We start from the raw sequence: 25,405 nt of genomic DNA, 5'->3' as shown, positions 1-25,405 counted from the left end.
GAGAAACACAAGGCACTAACGGTAGCGAGCATAAAGAATTATACGCTTGCTCCGCAGGACAAAGGTATAAGAAAGAAGCAACTTGAATAGGAACCCCCCAGCGTGAAAAATTAATTAATTAGTTCGGGTGTGTTGGGAGGTATGTTTTTGGGGGGGGTGGGGGGGGGTTATGAGGGGGTAATGCATGTGGTGGCACGTGGCACGATCGCGTGCATGTCAATACATGTGTCTTGATCTGGCCCTTTATTCTGTTATTCCGTGAGAAACCGAGATTGCAGGTGTGTTCAAAAAAAAAAAAAAAAAAAAGTGTGGTGATCGGTGTGATTTCGCGGGTGTTCGGGGTGATGATGCTTTCCTTCAAGGATTTCGTTCATGGTGGAGAACCGGTTGATTTCGAGCGTCGTTTCGATGATGGATTGGAGGCTGATAAAGCCGCGCTGTGGCGAGCAGGATTTGCTGTGGGCAGGATGAAGGCACAAAGTGTTTGGCGAGGCGGCGAGCGGATGAAGTTGCGAGCAGAGGGTGGATGATGTGTAAGGAAGGTGTCTGCTGTTTTTGTTGTGTAGGAGTCGTCGATAGCTTACTGATTAGTCTGGAATGTTGTTTGCAGGACTAGAAGGAAGGTTGGAAGGCCGAAGGCAAAATTAGATGCAGAGAAAGTTTTCGAGTTAAGCGTGACGATTGGTGTAGGAGGAGATGATGTTGATGTCCGTTTGATCGATCGTGTGGAAAGGTTTCTTCAAGAGGCTTGTGTGTCTGGTTTTGGCGCAATTGAGAAAGGGGGCGCACTGTCGCATCTTCATTTCCAGATGGTGATAAGGATTTCTGCGAAAAGTATTCAGTCGGTCAATAAGCTACTGGCGAAAGCGTCCTGAGGGTAGATTGATAATGTGTAGGGCTTTGAGGCAACGTAATCTACATACCTTCCACGGTATGCTGGGTTACTGCCTCAAAGACTATGCGGAGCCTCACTTTAAAAGTGTGTGTAAGAACGTCAGTCGTGAAGATGTTCCGGTCTGGAGCTGTATGTGCGATACGGAGCTGACGAAAGAAAAAACAGGGTCTGTCTGAGTAGCGGAAATCTGTTCGATCGTTGTTTCATTTACTGGAAGTTTAAATTGGGTTGCAGATTGGGCATGCCTCTGAGCAAATGTTTACTGAAGATGCTGAGGTCGGGTCAGTATTATCCTTCAGCAGCGTGCGTGATTCCTTACCAAGGGAAAGGCATGGACGCGAGTAGAGTGCAATCTTTGTGGAAAGCGATGATTACCCCTGGCGCACTGACGGCAACTGATGTTAGTTTTATCTTCTTTTGTAATGACTCAAGGAGCGTGCAACCTCGAGCAGATACCAAATGAAGGGTGTGATAGAAGCGCCTCGTTATTTCGATTTTGGCCTAATGCCATCTCCACGTATTGTTCTTCCAACTGATATAGGCAATCTTCATGACCGTATAGATGTTCCTGATTCGAATACGTTGCTATGTAATGAAAGCCCGATATCTGTATCTCGCCCGAATAGCGTGCAGTCTGTTCAAAAGCATAGACCCGGCAAGGAGCCAGTCGTTTCCGTTGATTCAAGTGAAGAATCCAGTAGCGCTGCACATCGTATTCCTGATTTTCTGCCTCTAGTAAATCGATGCGACACCGGAATCCATATCGGTTAGAGACTTGTATACACATGCAAAAGTTTTGTTTTTTGCAATGCAGTCACCAAGAAGTCACAACTAGGTGGTCGCGTGATAATGTAAAGCACTAAGAAGAATTTCCCTTGGACAGAAAGAATACTCTCTCCATGTTATTTCTCTCTCCATATTCCCTTATCTAGATTCAATTTCACATGCTTATGTTGAACTAAGCTCATAAACTAATGGCACAAAATAATAGAGAGTTAGTCAAGAATACCCAAAGTAGAAGCACATAAATAGTCTATAGGAAACTACACTATATTGCGTGGAGAATCACAAAAGAGTTTTTTAAACATCACTTTTTTGTTTAAAAATGTATGCACCATTTCACCATTTTTTTTGGATCGCATCTTAACACGGCGAATTACTTTGATAATAACTTTGTTACAACCTGTATCAATTGTGGTATTTGAAATCCATGTGTATGTAATCTTTTAATACTTGACATATTTGTTTTGGTGCACCTCTTTCCTCTTTCATATGTAAAGTAATGCTTGGATTTGCGAAATTATGACCTTGTATGAGTAGGAAATAGATTTATTTGATTATCTCCGCATAAATTTTGTTATTTTAATTTATAGGCACTCTCTTTTCAAATATTTGGTAATAAATTATGTTTCAAGCTGACTGACATGACAAATATTTCTGTCTTCAAAAACGTTGTGCCCTTCTTTACATTCGATAGTTTTTAGTTTCCACTTTAATATCCACATATCTAAAAATGATTGGTTTGGAAGAGACTTGCTTATTTATTTATGAATGCTAGAAAGTATATTAAAGTAGAAGAGGTAGAAATTGCACCATATAGGTGAACAAGAAAAGCCCATTGGTATTGCTTCCATACCTTATCTACCAAGCAGAGATACATGTTTTCCATGAGCCAATTTGTTAAGTTTACTAGAAGTTTTTTACCATTTTTATCTTCTTATCAATCCACTCACTGCAAATTGGTTTCTTTGGTCCAAATGGGAGATGAGTATGTTTTTTCTTCTTAAAATTGAAGGCTAAGATAATTACCATTTCCATTATTTCTTGTAGCCCTTTTAAACCCATTATTGGAATTGCCCCATAGCATTTACTTATATCAACAGCATACACAACACTATATATGTCCTTGGGTAGATTTAATGATAATCATGTGTGTATCAGCATATAACATCTTGCCCCACTTCGCAAATCGATTTCAGCTTAAGTTCTTACAAACTTCTTGAAGTGGTTTCATATGGCTTTTTAATAAACATGTTGCTAGCAATGCCACCTATGAAAACAATTATGAGCATTAGTCATCCATCTAAATATTTTTTGTAAGCCTTATAAGAGGCTGTGTTTTGTGGATATCTGCTCATTTGAATTTTGACACACGTTTGTGAATCCCTCATCTACAATTTTGTCAAGTCATATGAAAGTCAACCCCTCACTGATATCTTAGTTTCTGCATATAGAGGCTACAGTATTCTAAGCCTTATGCGTATAGCACATATATAGATCTATCGTCAAATGGTCTATTTGACTTTTCATTCATCTCAGTATGTCAAGAGTTAGTCGTCTTTTCCCTGAGATGATTTTTTACATTTTTCCTCTAAATAGTTTGTGAGGATTTGAATAAAATCTTCACTCCCTTTTATCTACAGGTTTCGTGTATGTTAACATTGTAAAACCTAAGCTTATGAGAGAACAAAAGGTGAACCCTCCATTATAACCACCTGCAAAACAGATTATCATGTTTTGAAGAAAGCTGTTTCTAACCTTAAGACGTGACTCAAACTTTCTTATTACCATGACTGTTTGAAAGGTTCTTCTAAAGAACCTAGAACGTGTGTTTAACTTCACACTAGCTTCCAATTGACAGTTACTGAAAAACTTTCTTATTACCATGACTGCTTGAAAGGTTCTTCTAAAGAAAGAACATGTGTTTACCTTCACACTAGCTTCCAATTGAACGTTGCTGAAAGATGAAGACATACACAAATATTGAGTTATGTCATGACAGAATGATCTAGACGTAACAAGACGTTCAATTTTCCTTTTCATACGTGCTCACGTTCATGCATAAAAACAATAAATAATTCTGATAAGCTAAGAATACAGATGTATCAGGCATAGGAACTGTGACAAAAAGTGAGCTTGCTAACAATTACAGCTACTGAAAAGGTAAAACAGCTCAAGTTCTGACTCATGCAAGGAAAAACTGTTCCTACAAGTGTACTTAGTCACCATCAGAGTCCATATTCTTGGGAGTAACAGTCACTGAATCGCGAGTTCTAGCCAGGATCTGTTTCTACAAATCTGAAAATTTTTCAGTCTCCAAAAAATAATCAGATCCTTAACCACCACCACCACCCACGCCGGCCCCCCCCCTTTTCGCACCCCAAAGAAAAGAAGGAAAACCCTGCGAGAAACCCACATACCAATGGTGTCACCTGCTCTAAGCATCTCACTAACCAAGCACAAGCTCAGCAGCTGCACTCATAGCATTACAACCTCCCCTCTCAAGGAGTGCAGCAGCAAGGTCATATTCATGCCACATCCGTAATCCTAGAGCTATCTTCTTTAAAATGTCTACTTCAATGTCCAAAATCCAATTTGGTATGCTTGCTACTAGCAGGGACACAAAACCCAGAGTATATGCTTTCCAAGTAGTTGACTCACATGCTAAGGATATCGTACCATTTATTGCAGTGGCTAAGAATCCCATGTGGAGTCCTACCGCATGTCTTCTTCGTGAGCTAATTGTTGAATTCAATTTTGGTTCAGAGACCCCCCATGCAAGTACCCCTGACATGATTGTAAAATATGCCATCGCATAACCTTCAAGCAGTGGACTGCTTCCCCTTTTGAGACCAACTGACTTTTCTCTAGATTTGTCACTGGATAAAAACCAAGTGGGCAATGTCTCTGTATACAGCAATTGTGCTAAGGTTGTACCGCCAGAAACGAATAGTAAAATGGCTGCCAGGTTTGATGCCTGTGACATTCTTGCAGCAGTTGTAGCCAGCGAAGGATGTAAGCATCGCAATCGTGACCCAGTCTTGACAAGACCATGTGTTCCCCCTTCATTTCCAATCAACCCTAATTCCCTCACTGAGTTCACCAACAGTGCAAGAATTTCTCCTGGAACAAACATGATATCATGTAGGGATGGGAAGACGCGCAGGTAAAGAATGCCAGGTGGGACAGGATATCGACCTCCAGGAACTGCATGTAACCAGTTACCATGGCCTAACAATGCACCAACCCCTCCATGAACTGTTAACTTAGAAAGTGAGGTGCTTGTTGTGCCCAGAGTGACTCCAAAGCAGCTACGTAGTAGCTGAACAACGGTTTTTTTATCCTGCTTAAATATGGTATTTGTTGAAGAGAAAACAATAAAATCATGCCATCTACGAACTTTCTGTGCCCATAGAGCTGCAACAACTGGCATGCTAGGCCATGGGCTGCCACCTCCAGCACTCTCTAAGGCTGGACCAGCAACACCAACAACTAACTCTGTAAGCTTATCCACTTTAAATGTGATTGTCAGGCTCACTAGTGCCGCTAATGGAAGAGGAAGAGAGACTGGTGCATTTCCAAAAATGGATCCTGTTGCAAAGCATTCAATTGCAGCACAAAGACGATGCTTAAAATTCTCTTCATAATCGAAAACTTCCTAGTTAATCCAATGCCAAAAGAAAGTCTATACCTGCCACTGAACTAGGTACATCAACCCCTGTAGCTGCTAGCATCTCCCTGATCTCTGTTACTAAAGACAGAAGATTGGCAGAGGGGCTAGGCCAATCTTTTCCATTCATTGGTGCTGGCTTCCATAGCCCACGTGTCACCTCAGCTGCCAAGTAGCTCACAATACTAGCAAGGGATGCAGGGAAAAAATCCACCAAATCTCTAAGCCCTTTGGAGTACACAGCAGTGTCAGCAGATCAATACAATCAGTTCAAAACTGGATATTACTGGTAATTTGACTTGCAATCATACTTTCTTGACTCACAGGGTATTAATAATAGAACATCTCTCTCTCTCTCTCTCTCTCTCTCTCTCTCTCCCTCACACACACACACACACACACTTTTTTTTTTGGTGAGAAGAATATTTTCTTGCTGTGAAATAATTACATTCATAGGTACTCCAAAAGCGGAGTAACTACTACTCAACCGAAAATTTCAGTATAAGCCATATATACATCATGGTCAATCAAATGAGTTTGAAAGCAATCATAAAACGATTGCCGCAGAGATCGTTTGAAAAAAACAAAAGATGGAAAAGTAGGATCACCAAAGACTCTATGATTTCTGTCCATCCATAGAGTCCAAAGTGCCTAGTAGCGCACTCAAACAAAAAAATAAATTAAAACCGTGTCTAGCTGGATGAAAACCAAATAACCAAAAGAATCTCTCTCTCTCTCTCTCTCTCTCTCTCTCTCTCACACACACACACACACACACATTCCTATCCACAAGGCAAGGGATCCCATGGATACAGGCAGCTACCAAGCCATCATGGTTGGCTGCTTGATGGTCAAGGTATATGGATTAGTGCTTAAGATACATGTCAGTGAGTGTGCTGACATGCAGGCATGCAAACGACTGCTCAGGCAGATTTCAAACAATACACTCCATCTTCACCTTCAAAGCTCTCATAGAGGAGGCCAGACACCCAAAAGAAACATATATTGCTACTTTGTGGATTTCTGGAAGGCCTTCGTGTTTGTACATGGGCCCACCTCACCTTACAAAATTCGGACTTTGGGTATTGCACACAGTTATATATGGGCAGTCTTGGCTTTGTATGAGAGACTGCAGTAATTGTGCCTGCACAGATTATTTGAGTAGGTGAGCAGCACCATTGGAGTGAGACAAGGGTGCCCCCTATCCCCTATCATGCAAGTCCTAGTTTATCATGAAACCAGCAGCATGCTTGACTAGAGAGCATGCATGCATCACTAGCAAGATTGGAACAACAATGTTTTAAAGCACACATCCAACACATTAATACGAACCCCTACTTTTCAGTACTGTAGACAAAACAATAGCCCTATATACAGGAGCTTTTTGGGGGTGAACCTGTTACCTAAGAGAGGATGATTGGCAGAATTTGAGAGGTTATAGGGCATGGTGCTCTCGGACATGATTCCGGGAAAGACAGCATGACCTGACTGGGGAGGGCAGATAGGGGTCACCATGGAGGGCTCTTTCATTATCCATGCAGCTCACAACCGAGGAAGATAAGCCTTGTTGGTATACAGTGGTTACCAGAGGGTTTAATGCACATGACATGTCCGTTCATCATGGTATTCCCTAGAACCTCCCTTCTTGCCACTGACTAAAGATCCATCAGGTCACATGACTATCCATGGCCATCCCAAACCACAGCCACATGCCGCCAAAATGGACTTCTACAAAGAGCATTTCCTCCGCTTGATTAAGAATGGCTTTATTCAGGCACCAAGGTACCTTTGTATCCACCTCTCCCATGTGGTACAGCTCACTATGGCTCAGCTCCATATCTCATTTGGAAGTAATAGAGGCAAGGCACGAGATTCCAAGAAGAACTTGTTTGTCAATTCGCAACCTACTTGTGTTGGCAAAATTTTATCATGTGGCAACAGTTCTTCTTATCCTATAAAAGGAGTTGGGAAGATTATTCTATAATTAGAAGATGGTACTGACTTGTGTCTTCCACGCCCTTCATGTTCCAACCATGAAGAAGAATTTGCTTTCTACAAATCCTAAGAATGATCGCAACACGGTCAGACTCAGAGGGATTGGCCAAGTTAGTATCGCAGCCACTTTCTTTGGATCCATTCTACCCCCTCTGGAGTAATTATGAATCCTAAATATTCAAGGCTAACCATACACAGTATAGTTTTCTTTTTATTTACATAAAGACTGGCTTTCCTCAAAGTATTGAACACTATTCTTAAGTGTTCACGATGCTCAGTAATACTTTTACTGAATATCAGGATATCGTCAATAAAATGTACTACAAACTTTCCGATATACGGACGTAGTAAATCGTTCATAAGCATGACGAAGGTCGCTGGAGCATTGGTAAGTCCAAAGGGCATTACCAAAAACTCATAATGACCAAACCTGCTTCTGAAAGCGGTTTTATGCACATCCTCGGCTCTAATCCGGATCTGATGGTAGCCACACTTAAGATCTATCTTGCTGAAAATCACGGCTCCATGTAATGCATCTAGCAAATCATCAATCCGAGCCATCGGATACCTGTGCTTAAACGTGATATTGTTCAATGCTCTGTAATCTATACAGAGGCGAAACGTATCATTCTTTTTCTTCTTTAATATCACTGGCGAAGAAAAAGGTGAGAAACTTGGTTGAATCTGCCCCAACTTGAGGTATTCTTCCAGTTGTCTACGCACCTCTGCCTCTTCAGTAAAACTCATTGTATAGGGAGGTCTATTTACAGGTTCTGCCCCCGGAATCAGTTCAATCTTATGCTGAACATTCCGCTCTGGAGGTAACCCATAAGACAGTTCATCCCTAAAACATTCAGAGAACTCCTCTGTTATAAGATTAGCCAGCTTGGCCATCTCACCACTTTGCGTAACATCAGTGCTAGCCGAAGAATCATCAACCGGCTCTACCGATACTGTGCAAAGGAATAAAAACTCTTCTTGAGCTTTTCGGATTTCCATCACGGAAACCAACGGTCCCTGAGGTATATCTTTCTCACCTCGCAAGACATAAAGCACATCATTCATCTTGAATTGATATACGTGCTTTTTCCAATCAATGGCTGCATTCTTCCTAGAATGCCACGCCATACCCAGGGCTATATGCGCATGAGCAAGCTTGGTCATTTCAAAATCAAGCTTCTCAGCATAGTCCTGAATACGAAGCTCCAACTGGGTAACCCTTTGGTCCAATACTTCACTTGAACTTCCATCTGCCATCCTGACTGTATACGCATAGTCAGATGGACTTGTCTTTAAATTCAGCCTCTTCACGAGCTTGGAGTTAATCACATTGTGAGTTGACGCCGAGTCAAACAACACAATGACATTCATGATTGGCCACTTGCCCTTTCATTTTAATTAACTCCGTATCATTAAAGGCTTTATATCCCGTTGCTGCGCACGCTTAGATAGGATGTTATCAGGTGCACTCGTTACTAGCTTAGCAACAGACACACATATCAAAAACATACGTGAAAATCACATTCTCTTCTCTCTCTAGCTTCAACAAGCCTCATCTCCCTAGATGGATCTAGATGCCACATGTCATCATCACAGGGCCTTCCTAATGCAACATTTCACCCCTCTCTTGGGATGCATTAAAATCCTTTGCCCCTAGGCACATTCCTTGCATTAGGCCCTTAGCCTTAGATCCACCTAGTCTGGTGCTATCAACCCTCACCTAGGACCTTGACATTAATTCCCTCCCGATCATTTACATTAAGCGCAAACAAATAATTACAAACATAGATCCTTTAGGGGAAATGTCGACTGATTCTTCCGAGGTCATGCTACCTCGGCTAGAGCGTAACATTCCTTCCCTCTTCAGACATCAGCGTCCTCGATGATAAAATCTGGGAACACTCTCCGCAACTGGTATACGGATTCCCAGGTAGCTTCGGATAGAGGTTGACCATGCCAAGCAACCAACACCGTGGGTATCTTCCGATTTCGTATTTGCATTGTTCTTCGGTCCAGGATTCTTGTTAGTTTGCGCCTCGCATTATCTTCTATCTCCTCTGAGAAGATCCCGCTAGCTGAATCTGCATCTCTTCCTCCATCTCCACGTCGCATTCTGAGATCACCATCTCAGCCATCCGACGATCTTTGTTACGTGGGCGTGACACCTGCTGGGTCGGCCGAACTCCTGACTCACCAGGGTCCCTCCTGGAAGCCCCTTCTTCTGCTTCCATTCAGTTCAATGGGTGTTTTGTTTTGGTTTGTTTTGGTTTTTTTTTTTTTTTTTAACACCGCTAGAAAACTGCAATCACAAACTGACGCAATTCGGTGTACTGACACTCTGACACAATTCCCTACACTAGGGAAGCAATCCCAGATTCACACTGACTAGGCATTTGACACAGGCATATATCTCAAATAGCGCTTTTCCCTTTCCTAGGGAAGCTCCTGCAAACTAACTCTGACTGAAGCACATAGGCATAACCTCAAGCATAATCTGTCCCTGCTACAGCATCAAACCTTCATGCAGCCTAATTCTTTACGAAATCCTGTTTATGAAAGCAGAGCATCAACCGACTAAATCGAGAATTCTTCGAGAAAAATCTATATCCTCTATCACAACTTGGTCTCGTAGGCCATGTTAGTGTTGAGATAACATGGTGAAAGTAAGAGAGAGTGAGGATCACATGATGGTGGAGACAAAAGATTGAGGCAAAGTACTCATAGATTGATGTGATATGAAAGCAAGTACATAAGGCCTCCTTTTAGGCAAGGGCTATCTTATCTTCCATACACACACACCTCACTAATGATGTCAATCAGAGGATGTCACACAATCCAATCTAATCTAATCTACTCCCAAAGGTCAAGTGACCTTGAACACTCAACCAATCAAAAACCCAAAACCCCTTTCACACTCACGCCTAGTTATCACACTAGCTCCTTAATACCCAACAAACTCCCCTTTGGGAGCAAAGGTGGTGAGACCCAAACACACAAAAAAAGTAAATAACCTCCAACTCCATCACATCATTTCAGAGAGGCGACCTAGCCATGCGCACCTCCTGGGACATGCTATTCCCTCAATCAGCTTATTCTTGAAGCTGAGATTATTGCTTAGTCACCTCCCTAGCACCTAAGTAGGTATAATGCATATTTCAGAAACTAGAACCTAAGACTCTCACACAAAAACTCAAATACAATCATTTTTTGCATACTACCCAAAGTAAAAAAACCCTTATCAAACAACACACTCGAGTCGTCGATGTGATAGATGACAATTTAATATTCCGAGTAGTTAAGTAGCAGCTTGGATCTCTTTCCAAATATGTTTGGCTATGGACTTGAAGCCAATGTGATGCACAAAAGAGTTTGCAAGACTTAGGCCAATTAGAGCAATGGCTTTCTCATTGCATTGTAGCCACACTCTGTCTTCATCTGGCTCAATTTCTCCTATATCTCCATCATCTCCTGTCTGAAGGTCTACCACGTGGCAGAGTGGTATGTATTTGACTTCGTATGATGCATTTCATCATCCAAATAATTGACACGCAATCGTTGACAAGCGGTCGGTGCACGATTTGAGAAAAAATGGGTGAGTGCACATTCACCAACCAGTTAGGCTTCACTTTTCCAGTGCCTGTATACAAAATGGTGACATTGAGGATTTATTCACGAGGCCTAGCCATGGCATCGAGAGGCATTGCATAGCCAGGTGGTTGGTAAAAAAGAGCATTCAAAATTGGTGGTTAGAAACAAGTTGGTCATCTTTGTGCAATCTTGTGGTCAGAAACAAGTTGGCCATCTTTGTGCAATCTTGAGGTCTACTAAGTATGAAAGAAACTCCAAGAGCAAAGCTCATGGGAGAAGTACATCATGCAAGGCATGAGAAAACAAACACCTAGTAGCGCAAAATCAAGCTCATGTAAAAGAGCTAGAGAAAATCCAGGGTTGGGGCTGAAAGCTCCACCTCAACCCTGAGGAGGACTCCAAGAAGAATAGGGAACCACTCTACACCCTGAGAGAAATGGTCATTCTAGTAGAGGCTACCCAGGAAGACCCTTGCATGCTCCCCAAAATGGCTACCAAGGTGTATACAATATTTGTCCAAATACTAGCCAATGTGTGTGCACAGTGGACAATCTAAGGCCACTGTGATCTTGATCTATAAATATGCCATGCTGATATGCTAGAATCTCCCATGAAGTATCCAGAGGCATGTGCACGTCTATAAGGAGAACCAAGAATGTCATCTAGAGAGAACAACTCTACAAAATGTCATGTCTCTCATAAAACACTCGAGGCCCCAAAAGAGGAAGTCAAGCCACCAAGCCCCGAGCCATGAAGAAGGTAGAAGAATAAAGATGCTCAATAAACTAGCTATCTGCCCAACCTAGCAGTACCCAACTGACCACCACCACTCTCGAAGCAAAGTTGAGTTTGGTTAAACTCTAAAAAAGGAGTTTTCTCTTTATACTCTTCAACACAGCACGGACAAACTACTGTGAAAGAGAGATGACCATGCTAACCTGCCAGCCTAAGTATTTGACAGAAACACCCCTTTGCACAACCCAATATGAAGCCTCCCAAAATGAGAAGATATTATCAAAATGCTTCTGGCATGCACTATGTATCATAAATAAGATCCGTAAGAATGGGCTACAAACGTAGACTCATAGCTTTGGCCAAAATCTTATAAAAGGTTTCCAAAAGAGTGATGGGTCTCCACTAGGATATCAAATTTTTACAACCTCACTTAGGACAACATGAATGAGACCCTCTGTAAGTGAATTAGGCATAGTACCAAAGTTCCAAACTCCTTGCAAGGCTAAAGTAACATGTTTCCCGATCATGTCCCAAAAAGCAATAAAAAAGGAAGGAATCTGAACCCAGGCATAGGGCATTTGCTGTTGAGAAGGCCAAGAGGTGCAATCCTAAATCCCAGATTGGTGAAAGGTGCATCAAGTGAGACTCTCATATGTGGTTTCACTAATGCTGGAATACCTTGCCAAAATATGTGACAGGCATCATCTTTGGTAGGTGTGTCACGATTTGTTGAAAGATGGGAGACACAAAAATCTATAGCTATACGCAAGACAGCATCAAGACCTACAATGCAAGGGGGCAGGGACAGATTTGGTGAAGGGCCAGAGATGGCAGAAAAGAGGAAGAGGATAGGGGAGAGGAAGGAGGAGAGAGACATAGGAGGGAAAGGTGTAGAGGGAGAGGGAGAGGGAAAGGGGTAGAAGGAGAGGAAGAGGGAAAGAGAGAGAAAGGGGGTGAGGGGAAGAGAGATAGAGAGAGATTGGGGGAGAGAGTGTAGGCAGCACGTAGGAGGAAGGAGGTGGGAGTAGATAGGATTAGATGTCACATCAAAAGGTGTACAATACGGGGTGGATGGTCCCTCCATATTTCCCACCTAAGACGCCTCTAAAGGTCCACTAAATTGGCCCCTTTTCCCCCTTCATTACAGCCATCCCTTCCCATAGAATTTGCCCTCAAAATTTCACAGCATGGCTGTCCAAAAAGTGCAGCAAACAGCAACTACTAATCAGCCCGGTAGGAGATGGGGGTGGGTCCCAGACAATTTTTTCTGTCTGCCATGGATTCTCATCCTCACGGAGTCCCCGCCACTTGATAAGATGCTCTATGTAGACCTTGAGTCGGAGTGCATGTCTCTGAAACCCGTGATGCGCTCCGGAACATACAGGATGTGGCCCTCCTCATCCATAGGTAGTAATTCAAGAAGAATTGGACATGCTGTCCCACATGTGGTTTCAGCAAGGACACATGGAAAACATCATGGATCTTGGAGGTATTGGGTAGCTCCAATTGATGTGCTACCTCTCCAACCTTGCGGATGCTCTTGTAAGGTATGTAATACCTATGAGCAAGCTTTGTGTTGGTATTACCTTTCAGTGAGGCATAATGGTTCTTATGGAGACACAAATGCACATAATCTCCCTCTTTGAAAGACAAACATCCATCTCTTGCGTTCGTCTGCATATTTCTTCTGCTTGGCTTGGGCATCCTGCATATTCTTTTTAGCCAACTGTAGAAGGGCATCCATCCTCTCCAAGTAATTCCGTGCTTGCTTATTTTTCACAGCCACGTCAGCAATTGAAGAAGGCATCCCAACCTTGCACCCGTACATTGCCTAACACAGGCTCATGCCAATGGAGAGATGCTTGGTACTATTGTAGCAAAATTCAGCAAGTGCCAACCATTTATCCCAAGACTTCTGAGTATCATGACAAAAGCACCTCAAATATTCCTCCATCCATTTGTTCACCCTTTCCAATAGTCCATCAGTCTCAGGATGGTATGCAGTGCTAGGTGTGAGTAAAGTACCCACTACAATAAATAACTCCTGCCAAAAGTGACCCATAAATTTCGCATCTCTGTCACTGACAATTTCCTAAGGGAAACCGTGATGCTTTAAGACATGCTCAATGAATTGCCAAGCAAGTTGTGAGGTTGAATACCGGGTCTTAGTGGGTATGAAATGGGCCTGTTTTGTCATTCTATCCACCACAACATTGATGCTGTCCCATCCCCTCTCTGTAGAAGACAATCCAGTGATGAAATCCATTGCTATGTGCATCCATTTGCCCTCTAGAACACCCGTAATGGCTACAAGAGACCTGCGGGTAATTTCCTGTCCACTTATTATGTTGGCAAGGGAAGCATTCAACCACATATATAACCACATCCCGCCACAAGCCTTCCCAGGTAAAGCTCTGCTTGATTCTTTCATATGTTTTATTGACACCTGCATGTCCAGCCATGGGAGAGGAGTGCATTTCTTGCAAAACCAACTGTCTATATTTTGAGTCTGTCCTGGCACCACAACAACAGTCCATGATGCAATTTGAATTTCAGATGACCCTAACTAGAGGGCTTCTGCAAATCTGAAAATATGGGATTTGCCTTGGAATTCTGCATATACTCTTCTTGAATGCCATGAATCCACTACTGATATATGGTAGAGATAGCAGACAAATTGCAAGCCCACATCCTAGACAAGGCCTCTGCAACTATGTTTTCCTAACTTTTCTATACTCAATGAAAATCATAGGATTGGACTGCAACCAACCACCTCTTCTGCATATATGACAAATTTGGCTATGGGTGAGGAAGAAACTGAGTGTCCTATGATCTATTTTCACCTAAATTTTACTCTCGTATAGATAGTGGTGCCATTTCTTGAAAGCACGCAAGATAGCCAACATCTCCTTATCATAAACATGGTAATTGAGTTCTTTGGCATCAAACTTCTTGCTTTCAAAGGCTATTACCCTTTGTTCCCTCAGAACGGCCCCCACTCCTTTGCCACTGGCATCTGCCTCCACAATGAAAGGACGTGAAAAATCAAGACAGGTGCATGAGTGAAAGTGAATTTCAAGTCTTCAAAGCTACATTGTGCTTCCTTTGACCACCGAAAAGCATCCTTCTTCAAGAGGTCAGTAAGAGGACCTGCCCTCTTGGCAAATTTGCAAATAAAGCGCCTATAGAAGGAAGCAAGCCGTAAAAATCCTCTCAACGGGGTGGGATTTTGTGGCTGTGGGCAATCTTTGATGCATTTCACCTTTACGGGATCCACCCGAATGCCATGTCTACTAACAATATGCCCCAAGTACTCAACCTCCTCTGCCATAACAGTGCATTTGCTAGCTTTTGCATAAAGCGGATGCATCCTCAAAATTTCCAGCAATTGCTTTACATGCTTAATGTGCTCCTACCTATCCTTGCTGTAAATGAGGATATCATCAAAGAAAACCAACACGCATCTGAAAAGAAGTGGCTGCAATATCTTGTTCATCAGGTTCATCAGTGTCTGGAAGGTGGCCGGTGCATTAGTCAATCCAAAAGGCATCACCTTGAATTCATACAAGCCCTGTTCTATGCGGAAGGCCGTCTTGTGCTCATCTCCTTCTTTCACCATGATTTGATAGTAACCAGAACTCAAATCTATATTTATGAAAAACTGAGCACCCTTGAGTTCATCCAACAGGTCATCTATCCTAGGGATTGACATGTTCTTGATAGTGGCCTTGCTTAGATCCCTGTAATAATCAATGTGCATGCGGTATGATCCATCTTTCTTCTTCACCAGAAGCACAGGGGAGGCAAAAGGAGGAGTGCTATTAGAGATGCAGTCCTTCTCAAGTAATTCCCGCACCTATACTGCCACTTCCTCCCTACTCAACGTTAGACAGACAGTACGGGGCTTTGTTTCTGGGCTTACTGCCAAGCTCTAGAATAATGGCATGATCCACATCCCTCTCGAGAGACAATTGGGATGGCATATCAACAAATACATCAGCAAACTCTGAGAGCAATTGTTGCATATCACAATCCTCAACACGGGGAATGCTACCCCTTGAGATACTGACACATTCAATGCATAGAGGGCATGCTCCTTCCCAAGCTCTATGGCCAACTGCCTTGCTGAAATAACCTGCAATTTAGGAGTGGCAATGCCATGCAATGCTACAATGCTACCCCTGTGGACATAGCTGAGTGATAGGGCATTTAAATCCATGCTGATTTTAACCAATCGCATCCCAGGACAGCATCTATTGGGCCCATGTCTAGTGCCAAGAGAGCCCCAGCAAATTCATAATCCTCAGAGAGCTTGATCCTTGCATCTTGGCAACGAAATTTACTAATCAAATGCTGTCCATTTGCCGCCTCTACTCTCAGCCCATGATCAATCTCAGTAGCAATCAGTCCCACCTTTTGTAAGGTCTTAGAATTGACAAAACTATGAGTGCTACCACTGTCCACAAGCATGTGAACAATCCTGCCATTAATTTTCCCTTTCAATCTAATAGTTTCAGCACTTTTGGCACCCATCAAGGCATGAAAAGAGATAGCATAAATTGTTTGCTGCGCATCCCAATAGATCTCCTTGTCCACAGGAGCATTTCCATTTGCATCCTCCCGCGCATGAAAAGGCATAGCAACCAGGTGCTCCACATGAAAAATAGTAGGCCAACGGCCTTGCATGCCACAACTGGGCTGAGTGTCATTTGATTGTATACCATGCATATTATGTTCAATAGCACCACCGGGATCAAAGGGGAAATCAAACCCTTTGTGGCTCTAGTATCTGGAGCTTCTTCCATGTCATGTGCATCCTCTGAATCATCATGAGTGGCACCCAAGGTCTCAAAAGCATCCATTAAATCCTCATCATCCAAAATCTCAATAATCATGCGGAGTTTTGTAATGCCACTGTTACGGATTTTGTAAACTTCTCAATGCTCATAAGTCCACTTCTCACCACACTTAAAGCATAAGTTTGCTAGCTTTCTGCTGTCCATAATAGCCCTAGTGTGTTGTTTAAATTCTGATTTTTCATTTCCAGCACTTGGCTTAGCATCAAATGACCTGTATGGCTTAGCATATGGCATCTTGCTACCTGTAACAGTGGGAAACCTCGGAAATGGTGTTGCTGCTGATGTCCTATCATGCCAATCAGTCACCTTAGGCTTCTTCTCAGCCTCATTTGCAGTCCCGTATGCGCTGCCCGCTGCCGTCTTATACTTGCTGGCATATTTGGGCTCAAACACCTCTGCCAATTGGGTTGAACGCTCAATTGTTTGAGGGTTATGTGCCTTCGCATCTGCAGCCAGGGAAGGACTCAATACCAGGATGAAACGCAGCAACTTCCCTTTGTCATATACGTCATGTACAAGCAAGGAAAGCCTCCAAAAGCGCTGCAAATACTCTTGGACTGTACCCGTCTATGACAATGCATAGAATTCAGCCAAGTATTGATCCAAGATGAGTGTGGATACGAAGGTAGTAACCATCATTTCTTTAAAACCCCTCCATGTGGTTGGCCTTTGAGGTGAATGCCTCATATACTGCCACCAAGTATGTGCATCTTGCATATGCATACCCGCAAAGATTATGCAGTCCTCATCCTGCTTTTGGTAGATGCGGAAATAATCTTCCAGCTTTGTAAGCTACTCCTCCAGCTCATTAGGTGTGTGAGTGTTCCTTTTGAACTTATGCACTGTGAGTTTGTCCTTGACATCCTTTGTTACGCTCAAGTCGAGGTAACATGACCTCGGAAGGGTCAGTCGGCATTTTCCTTTAAAGGATCAATGTTTGTATTATAAGTGTTTGGAAATTGGGTTTCATGTAAATGATCAAAAAGGAATAAAGGTCAAGGTCCTTGGTAAGGGTGACATGGCACTAGACTAGGTGAATCTAAGGCTAAGGGAATGCATTAAATGTGCCTGGGGGCAAATGTTTTAAAGATATTCCAAGAGAGGGATAAATAATGCATTAAGGAAGGACCCTACAATTATGACATGTGGCATACTAGATTCATCTAGGGAGTTTTGGGGCTCATTGAAAAAAAAAGCAAGCATGAGCTTTTACGCAATTAGATCTATCCGTGAGCTTGCTACCAACGAGGTTGGCTGGGAGAGAAACCAAGTGCCGGTGCCCGTGATTCCACGAAAGGAAGGCAGAAATCAGTTCGTAATGGTTCATTTGGTATCAGAGCACAGTATGGTTGGGATCAGTATCGAAACCTTCGTCAGAGAAATTTATCAGTGGCAGAATACACTGATAGGCTTAGAGAAAGTGTAATGAAGGTTGATGAACCCCTACCTCAGTCAATCCAAGTAAAAGATTTTATCTTTGGATTGAATGATCCGATAAAAATGGAAGTTCGGGCTAAATATGTGACTACATTAGATGAATCTATTGCAGTAGCCCTGAACTATGAGGATGCCAGAGGCAGACCTAGTGGGTTTGTGCAGGCAAGGACTCAGCATGAGTACCCGAGAAAAGGGGGATTTCAGAGGAAATGGACTTCAAAGGCAAGTGTCTCGCAGCCAAGTGGCCAAACCAAGCAGGTGAAGCCGGTTGAGGGACAAGCAAAGACAAGTACCACCGTTGGGGTAAAAAGAAAAGTAACTCCAATGGCAGCCCGGCCTTGGTCAAAGTCCTCGTTGACCCCTGAGCAAAAAGAAAAAAGGATTGTGCTTCGGCTGCCTTCAACAACATCAGTGGAAAGATTGTCCACTAAACAAAGACCGTCGCACGTCCAATATGATAATATCTAAATGCGACGCGGAAATGCAGGAGAGTCCCAATGCGGAACATATGCAGATGCAATTGGCGGGACCTTCTCAGAGGTTAGTTACCTGTGTTGTTAAGTGTGTCTGTTACTAAGTTAGTAAGCGGTGCACCCGATAACATCCTTTCAAAGCCCGCAGCAACGAGATATACAACCTTTAATGATACGGAGTTAATTAAGATGAAAGGGCAAGTAGCTAATCATCAGGTCATTGTGTTATTTGACTCAGCGTCAACGCACAATGTAATTAACTCCAAGCTCGTAAAGAGGCTGAAACTAAAGACTAGCCCATCTGACTATGCATATACGGTCAGGGTGGCAGATGGAAGTTCAACTGAAGTATGGGACCAAAGGGTTACCCAGTTGGAGCTTCGAATTCAGGACTATGCTGAGAAGCTTGATTTTGAAATGACTAAGCTTGCTCATGCAGACATAGCCCTGGGTAAGGCTTGGCATTCTAGGAAGAATCCAGCCATAGATTGAAAAAAGCACATTTATCAATTCAAGATGAATGATGTCTTGTATGTCTTACGAGGTGAAAGGAATATACCTCAAGGATCGTTGGTTTCCATGATGGAAATTCAAAAAGCTCAAGAAGAGTTTTGTTTCTTTGTACAGCATCGGTAGAGCCGGTTGATGATTCTTCGGCTAGCACTGATGTTGCTCAAAATGGGAAGATGGCCAAGCTGGCTGATCAAATAACAGAGGAGTTCTCTGATTGTTTTAGGGATGAGCTACCTTATGGGTTACCTCCAGAGCGGAATGTTCAGCATAAGATTGAACTAATCCCGGGGGCAGAACCTGTTAATAGACCTTCCTATAGGTTGAGTTTTACTGAAGAGGCAGAGGTGCGAAGACAACTGGAAGAATACCTCAAGTTGGGGCAGATTCAATCAAGTTTCTCACCTTTTGCTTCCCCAGTGATATTAAAGAAGAAGAAAGATTATACTTTTCGTCTTTGTATAGATTACTGAGCATTGAATAATATCACTATAAAGCACAGGTATCCGATGGCTCGGATCAATGATTTGCTAGATGCATTACATGGGGCCGTAATTTTCAGTAAGATAGATCTTAAGTGTGGCTACCATCAGATCCGTATTAGAGCCGAGGATGTGCATAAAACCGCTTTTAGAAGCAGGTTTGGACATTACAAGTTTTTGGTAATGCCCTTTGGACTTACCAATGCTCCAGCTACCTTCGTCATGCTTATGAACGATTTACTACGTCCGTATATCGGAAAGTTTGTGGTACACTTTATTGATGATATTTTGGTATTCAGTAAGAGTATTACTGAGCATTATGAACACTTAAGAATAGTGTTCAATACTTTGAGGAAAGCCAGTCTTTATGTAAATAAAAACAAAACTATACTGTGTATGGTAAGACTTGAATATTTAGGATTCATAATTACTCCTGAGGGGGTAGAAATGGATCCAAAGAAAGTGGCTGCGATACTGACTTGGCCAATCCCTCAGAGTTTGACCGCTTTGCGATCATTCTTGGGATTTGTCCAATTTTATCGAAGGCATATCAAAGGATATTCCAAAATAGTATCGCCATTGACTGATCTGACCTCAAATAAAGTACCTTTTATATGAGGACAGAATCAACAGGAAAGTTTTAACACCATAAAACAAGCTGTGGTCTCAGGACCGGTGTTAAAAATAGTTGATCCCCAGAAACCGTTGTTCCTTGAAACCGATGCAAGTGGCATTGCGGTAGGAGCAGTTCTCCTCCAAGAGGGAAGGCCAGTAGCCTTTGAAAGCAAGAAGCTTTCTCCCTCTCAACGAAATTTACCAACTCATGAATTAGAGTTGTATGCTATTGTCCATGCTTTGAAAACATGGAGACATTATTTATATGGATCATAGTTTTATGTGGATGTTGATCATGATACTCTGAAACATTTTTGTAAACAACCTGACTTGAGAGGCCGCCAAGCTAGGTGGGCAGAACTCATGCAGGAGTTTAACTTGATGATTCGGTACTGAAGAGGGAAGGATAATAAAGTTGCTGATGTGTTGTCACGCATTATGCATAACATGAGTTTCACAGTATTAGAGAGTGCTCTGATGGCCAAGATTAGAGAAACTCAAAAGGTGGACGAGTTCGTCCAAAGCCTATGGCCTAAGGCTCATATGTTAAAACCCGGGAAAAAGGATGACCTAGCATCCAGAAAAGGCCAAACTTATGCAAGATATGCCATAAGGGATGGTATGCTGAAAAGAAATGGCAAGGTAGTAGTACCTAATCAGAATGATCTCAGGCAGAGAGTCATTCGACAATGCCATGATAGCCCATGTGCGGGACATCCAGGAGTCGAGAAGACATATGATCTCGTGAAGCGAGATTTCTTTTAGCCAAAGATGAAAAAGCATATTCATGAATATGTGACACGTTTTTCGTATCAGGTAAGTAAGGCAGAACGGGTGAAGCCACCCGGACTTTTACAGCCCCTGGAAATACCAATAAGTAAGTGGGAGAGCATTTCCATGGACTTTATTGTAGGTTTGCCTACGACACAAGGTGGATATGATTCTATCCTTGTGGTGGTTCATCGTCTTACCAAGATGGCTCACTTCATTCCAACTAGAGAGTATGTTAGTGCCCCGCAAGTGGCGGATCTGTTTATTAGACATATATTTTATTTGCATGGATTACCTAAATCCATAGTGTCAGACAGGGATGTCAAATTTACCGGTCGTTTTTGGACTGCGGTATTTGAGACACTAAGGACTGAGTTGGGAATGAGTAGTGGGGATCATCCAGAAACGGATGGTCAGACAGAAAGAATCAACCAAATTTTAGAGGATATGCTTAGAGCATATGTGTCATTGAGGCAACATACATGGGTTGCCATTGTTAGAGTTTGCCTACAATGATAGAAAACATTCCTCTACAGGGTTCAGTCCGTTTGAACTGAACTATGGTTATAGACCAGCGAATCCAACTATAGTTGGAATACCTCAGAAAGTGCCTAGTGCCGCGAACTTTGTGGTTTAGATGCGGGAGATGCTAGCACTTGCGAGAGCTAACATCCGCCAAGCTATGGATAGAGCTAAGGCGTATGCGGATGAAAATCGATCCGCTAGAGAATTTAAGGAAAGAGAAAAAGTTTTTCTCAGAGTTCCTTCGCACTCCAAGTCTTTGACTGCAAGAGAGTATGCTAAGTTATCACCTCGATATTGTGGGCCATGGTTAATTCTAAAAAGAATAGGCAAGGTAGCCTATAAATTAGAATTGCCACAGGGTTGTAAGGTGCACCCAATGTTTCATGTTTCTCGTTTAAAGAAATTTTTGCATACATGTGACTCACTAATCGAGGGTGTTGTTTTGTTTCAGGAGATAGAGGATAATGCAAGACGCAAACCAACAAGAATCCTGGACTGAGGAACAATGCAAGTGCGCAATCGGAAGATACCCATGGTGTTGGTTGCATGGCATGGTCTACCTCTATCAGAAGCTACCTGGAAATCCGTATACCAGTTACAGAGAGTGTTCCCAAACTTTATCATCGAGGACGCTGATGCTGAAGAGGGAAGGAATGTTACGCTCAAGTCGAGGTAACATGACCTCGGAAGGGTCGGTCGGCATTTTCCTTTAAAGGATCAATGTTTGTATTATAAGTGTTTGGGTTTCATGTAAATTATCAAAAAGGAATAAAGGTCAAGGTCCTTGGTGAGGGTGGCATGGCACTAGACTAGGTGAATCTAAGGCTAAGGGACTTTAATGCATTAAATGTGCCTAGGGGCAAATGTTTTAAAGATATCCCAAGAGAGGGGTAAATAATGCATTAGGGAAGGACCCTACAATTATGATATGTGGCATACTAGATTCATCTAGGGAATTTTGGGGCTTGTTGAAAAAAAAAGCAAGCATGAGCTTTTACGTAATTAGATCTATCCGTGAGCTTGCTACCAACGAGGTTGGCTGGGAGGAGAAACCAAGTGCCGATAATGATAGGAGAGGCCACGAATGCAAACTCAAAAGTCCTGCAATCCCCTTCAAGACAACCCTGGCTTGTCTGCAATTCCATAGGCAATCCTAAATGGACTCCTTCAAAGAAAGGCAACACAATCCATGAAGAGGGAGTCCCAAACCTAAATCTCCACCGATTTATTGTCAATCCCTCTATGAATAGAATGCCAAAAGAAAAGAGTGAACTTTCTATTCCTGAGAGACTTCTATAGCCTTCTTCGAGAAAACTTTGGCAACTCTGAAGAATAGCCCCCTCCCAATGACAGGATCTGGAGGGATTCCAACCCCCCTCGCTAAGCTAGAACCTCCTTGCATTGCTAACAATGTAGTGGAAGAATAAAGGCTCTTCTCATGGTTTCTTGCATCAATTCACTCCTACTCCACCGAGTCCCACTACAAGTACTTTATGGGATCCCACGACAAGTACTTTATGCGAACACTCTCATAAAGCCAAACCCTCTAGGAGCCTAGGGGGATGTCCTTCGGACAATGGTTACGAGGATCGACTGAATGGGTAGCCATTCACCAATCTTAGATCGAAGGCTGACTTGAAACCTTTTGGCTCTCCCTCCGATATTTGCAAGCGTCACCAAGAAAGGGAGGGGAAAGAAAGTAGGTGGAGAGAGAGAGAGAGAGAGAGAGAAGAAGAAGAAGAAGAAGAAAATATTATCGTCCTCTGAAGACCAAAACCGGCCTATGGGACCTGAGCAATACAATATCACAAGTACATGAAAGCTCCTCCCGAAGATGGGAGGGTGGAAAGAGAAACCACCTTCTAGGATTCAGGTGGATTCCTATGCTTGAAGAGCTTATACACAAATGTTCCTAAAGCTGAAGGTGACCCTTTATGCAGCAAATCAGCCAGTTTGTTATGTCCCTCAAGGAGGTGATTGAACTCTTCCCTAATGTGTTGTGTTCTTCTGTTTCAACCATACCTTGATCACATAGTTGGCATATTCTACTCTCCCTTGGCATCTTTTTCCATCCCCCTGTTTCTATTTGCAGCAAAAGGTCTATGAGACTGATACAAAAGGTCTCAGGAATACCAAAAGGTCTATGAGACTGATACAATGATCTAAGGGGTGGAGCCGCAAAACGGGCATCAACGCCCATGATAAGTACAAAAAAGGAAAGTCCATGATCATCATCATAATGGCACCAATACATAAAGAAGCTCTCCGAGGTGAGGCGTCAATCCTAAGAGGGGGGCGTCACCATGTGAGGCTAATGTAGTAGTATAAAACCTGTGATGGGACGCTGGCGGCTATCAGCTTGTGTGACCTGTTGTGGTCTCCTGGCTATTGGCCTTGCAATGAGCACATGCAATATTCACCCCTATGGGTCAAGACTCCGGTCTAGTGAGCACGGAGGGAAGGCCCCCTACTATGATTTGTGCCTCAATCAACTCGTGAGTCTGTCATATCTCTAGCTCGAGTTCTTGAGTCCCGCCGTCTCCGTAAGTCTTGCTAGTGTTGCTATCTCGCTCAAACAATTCAGTGATCATGCTCTGAGAGGAGTCTAGTTGTGTACCCTGATCTCGCCTACATGTCCGGAGCAACAACTCCCTATGTCAGACTGCCTCATGAATGAAAGCTGCCGAGCATCTCTGATCTGGGTAGGAGAGGAAGCTGGACCGGGGTCCGAAACCATCCCTAAAGAGGCAATGATAGCAATTCTAATCTCATAGTACACGGGACATCCAAAAGCCAAGTGCTCCTCTAACTTGAGCTCTTGGTGATCGTGTAGAGTGCACATGCAACCCTCAGTGGGTATGCCCTCTGCCCGACTACTCTCAATGCAAAGGCGGTGTAATGAAACGCGGAACTGTCCGATCTATATCCTCAAGGAGTGGGGGAGGTGGATTCAAGCGTATACTAAGAAGTTCCTGAGCTGCTAACCAAGTCCAGAATGTAACTGTAAGAGATCCTCATGGATGACCTCGTTCACCTCGTGATATGTAAGTGGGATGGAGGGGGCCTTGACATTGTACTGGAAGGGAGATAACCTATCAATGAGAAGCCCCAAGCTTTCAAACCATCTGCATATGTGTTCATACCAACACCTCCGGTCGCCCTCTGCCGCCAGTATTATGGATGAGGACAAGGCCAGCCAAGGAAGCCTACGTCACCTTGTGGTACTCGAGCCATACTGTCTAGTGAGAGAGAAAGAGAGAGAGAGGGAGAGTATGTGCAAACTTTGGAGAAGAGAGTGGGTATGAGAGGGGGCGAGTGTGAGTGTGAGTGGAAAGTGTGAGTGTGAGTGATAGAGTGTGTGAGCGGAGGAGAAGAGTGGGTATGGGAGAGCTGAGGGTATGAGTGTGAGTGGACAGTCTATGAGTCTGAGTGTGAGAGTGTGTGAGTGTGGGGGGAAGGCAAGCATGAGGAGCAGGTACGGGTAGGAGCAGAGAGGTAGAGCAGGGAGTGGAAGAGAGACAGGAGAAGTAACAGAAAGCAGATGGGAGAGGGCAGACAGTACAGGCAGGGAAGAGGTGAGCAGGGGTGGAAACAGAGGCAGAAGAGGAGAAAGGGGCTGAGGGAAAGCAGGTGATGGGGAGAAGCAGCAGCCCTCCTAGCTGTCTTTTTTTTCACCGCCGTTACTTTGCCTGAAATTGGCACTTTATAGTGGAATCAAATAGGATCTATTGGATTTAAATCGATGGAAGTTGTATGCCCTCCTCGTTAAGTCTAGTGTTTTGAAATTTTTGAAAATAGGTTTTATGCTTGTAAACACCTATATTGTAAAATGACCAGACTATACTGAACCCTTTATTTGAATTTACTTCTATTGCTTAAAAAGCAACATGCTGTAGATACAGGTTCTTGAGAGAACTTTATTGATAAAAAGATTAACTAATTTATCGTCTCTTTCTTTGAGGATGAAATGACGCTAGTAGCTCACAAGTGAGAAAATATTCTACATTTAACTTATTATCTGCAAGATAAAGATGGAGGCAGGTAACTAAAACTAGTTATCTCTTACAAAA

The 25,405-nt window shown here is 43.0% G+C and overlaps 1 protein-coding gene across 1 annotated transcript in view; it reads right to left on the bottom strand.

Moving 5' to 3' along the window:
• Nucleotides 1-4,047: 4,047 nt before the first annotated feature.
• Nucleotides 4,048-25,405, bottom strand: part of LOC147900703 (mediator of RNA polymerase II transcription subunit 33A-like) — a 118,284-nt gene continuing 96,926 nt past the window's right edge. The window contains exons 11-12 of the mRNA XM_087375445.1: nt 5,367-5,573; nt 4,048-5,266 (exon numbers count right to left, since the gene is read on the bottom strand). Of these exons, the coding sequence (XP_087231571.1) occupies nt 4,125-5,266; nt 5,367-5,573 (1,349 nt within the window). The 3' untranslated portion in view covers nt 4,048-4,124. The remainder of the gene's footprint in view (nt 5,267-5,366; nt 5,574-25,405) is intronic.

The sequence above is a fragment of the Dipteris shenzhenensis genome, chromosome 6 (assembly GCF_047967505.1).
Source record: "Dipteris shenzhenensis isolate YYH24624 ecotype China chromosome 6, Dip_SZ_1.0, whole genome shotgun sequence".
NCBI classification, from domain to species: Eukaryota; Viridiplantae; Streptophyta; class Polypodiopsida; order Gleicheniales; family Dipteridaceae; genus Dipteris; species Dipteris shenzhenensis.
The sequence above is the reverse complement of the archived record's forward strand: the minus strand, read 5'-3'. Positions and strand labels throughout refer to the sequence as shown.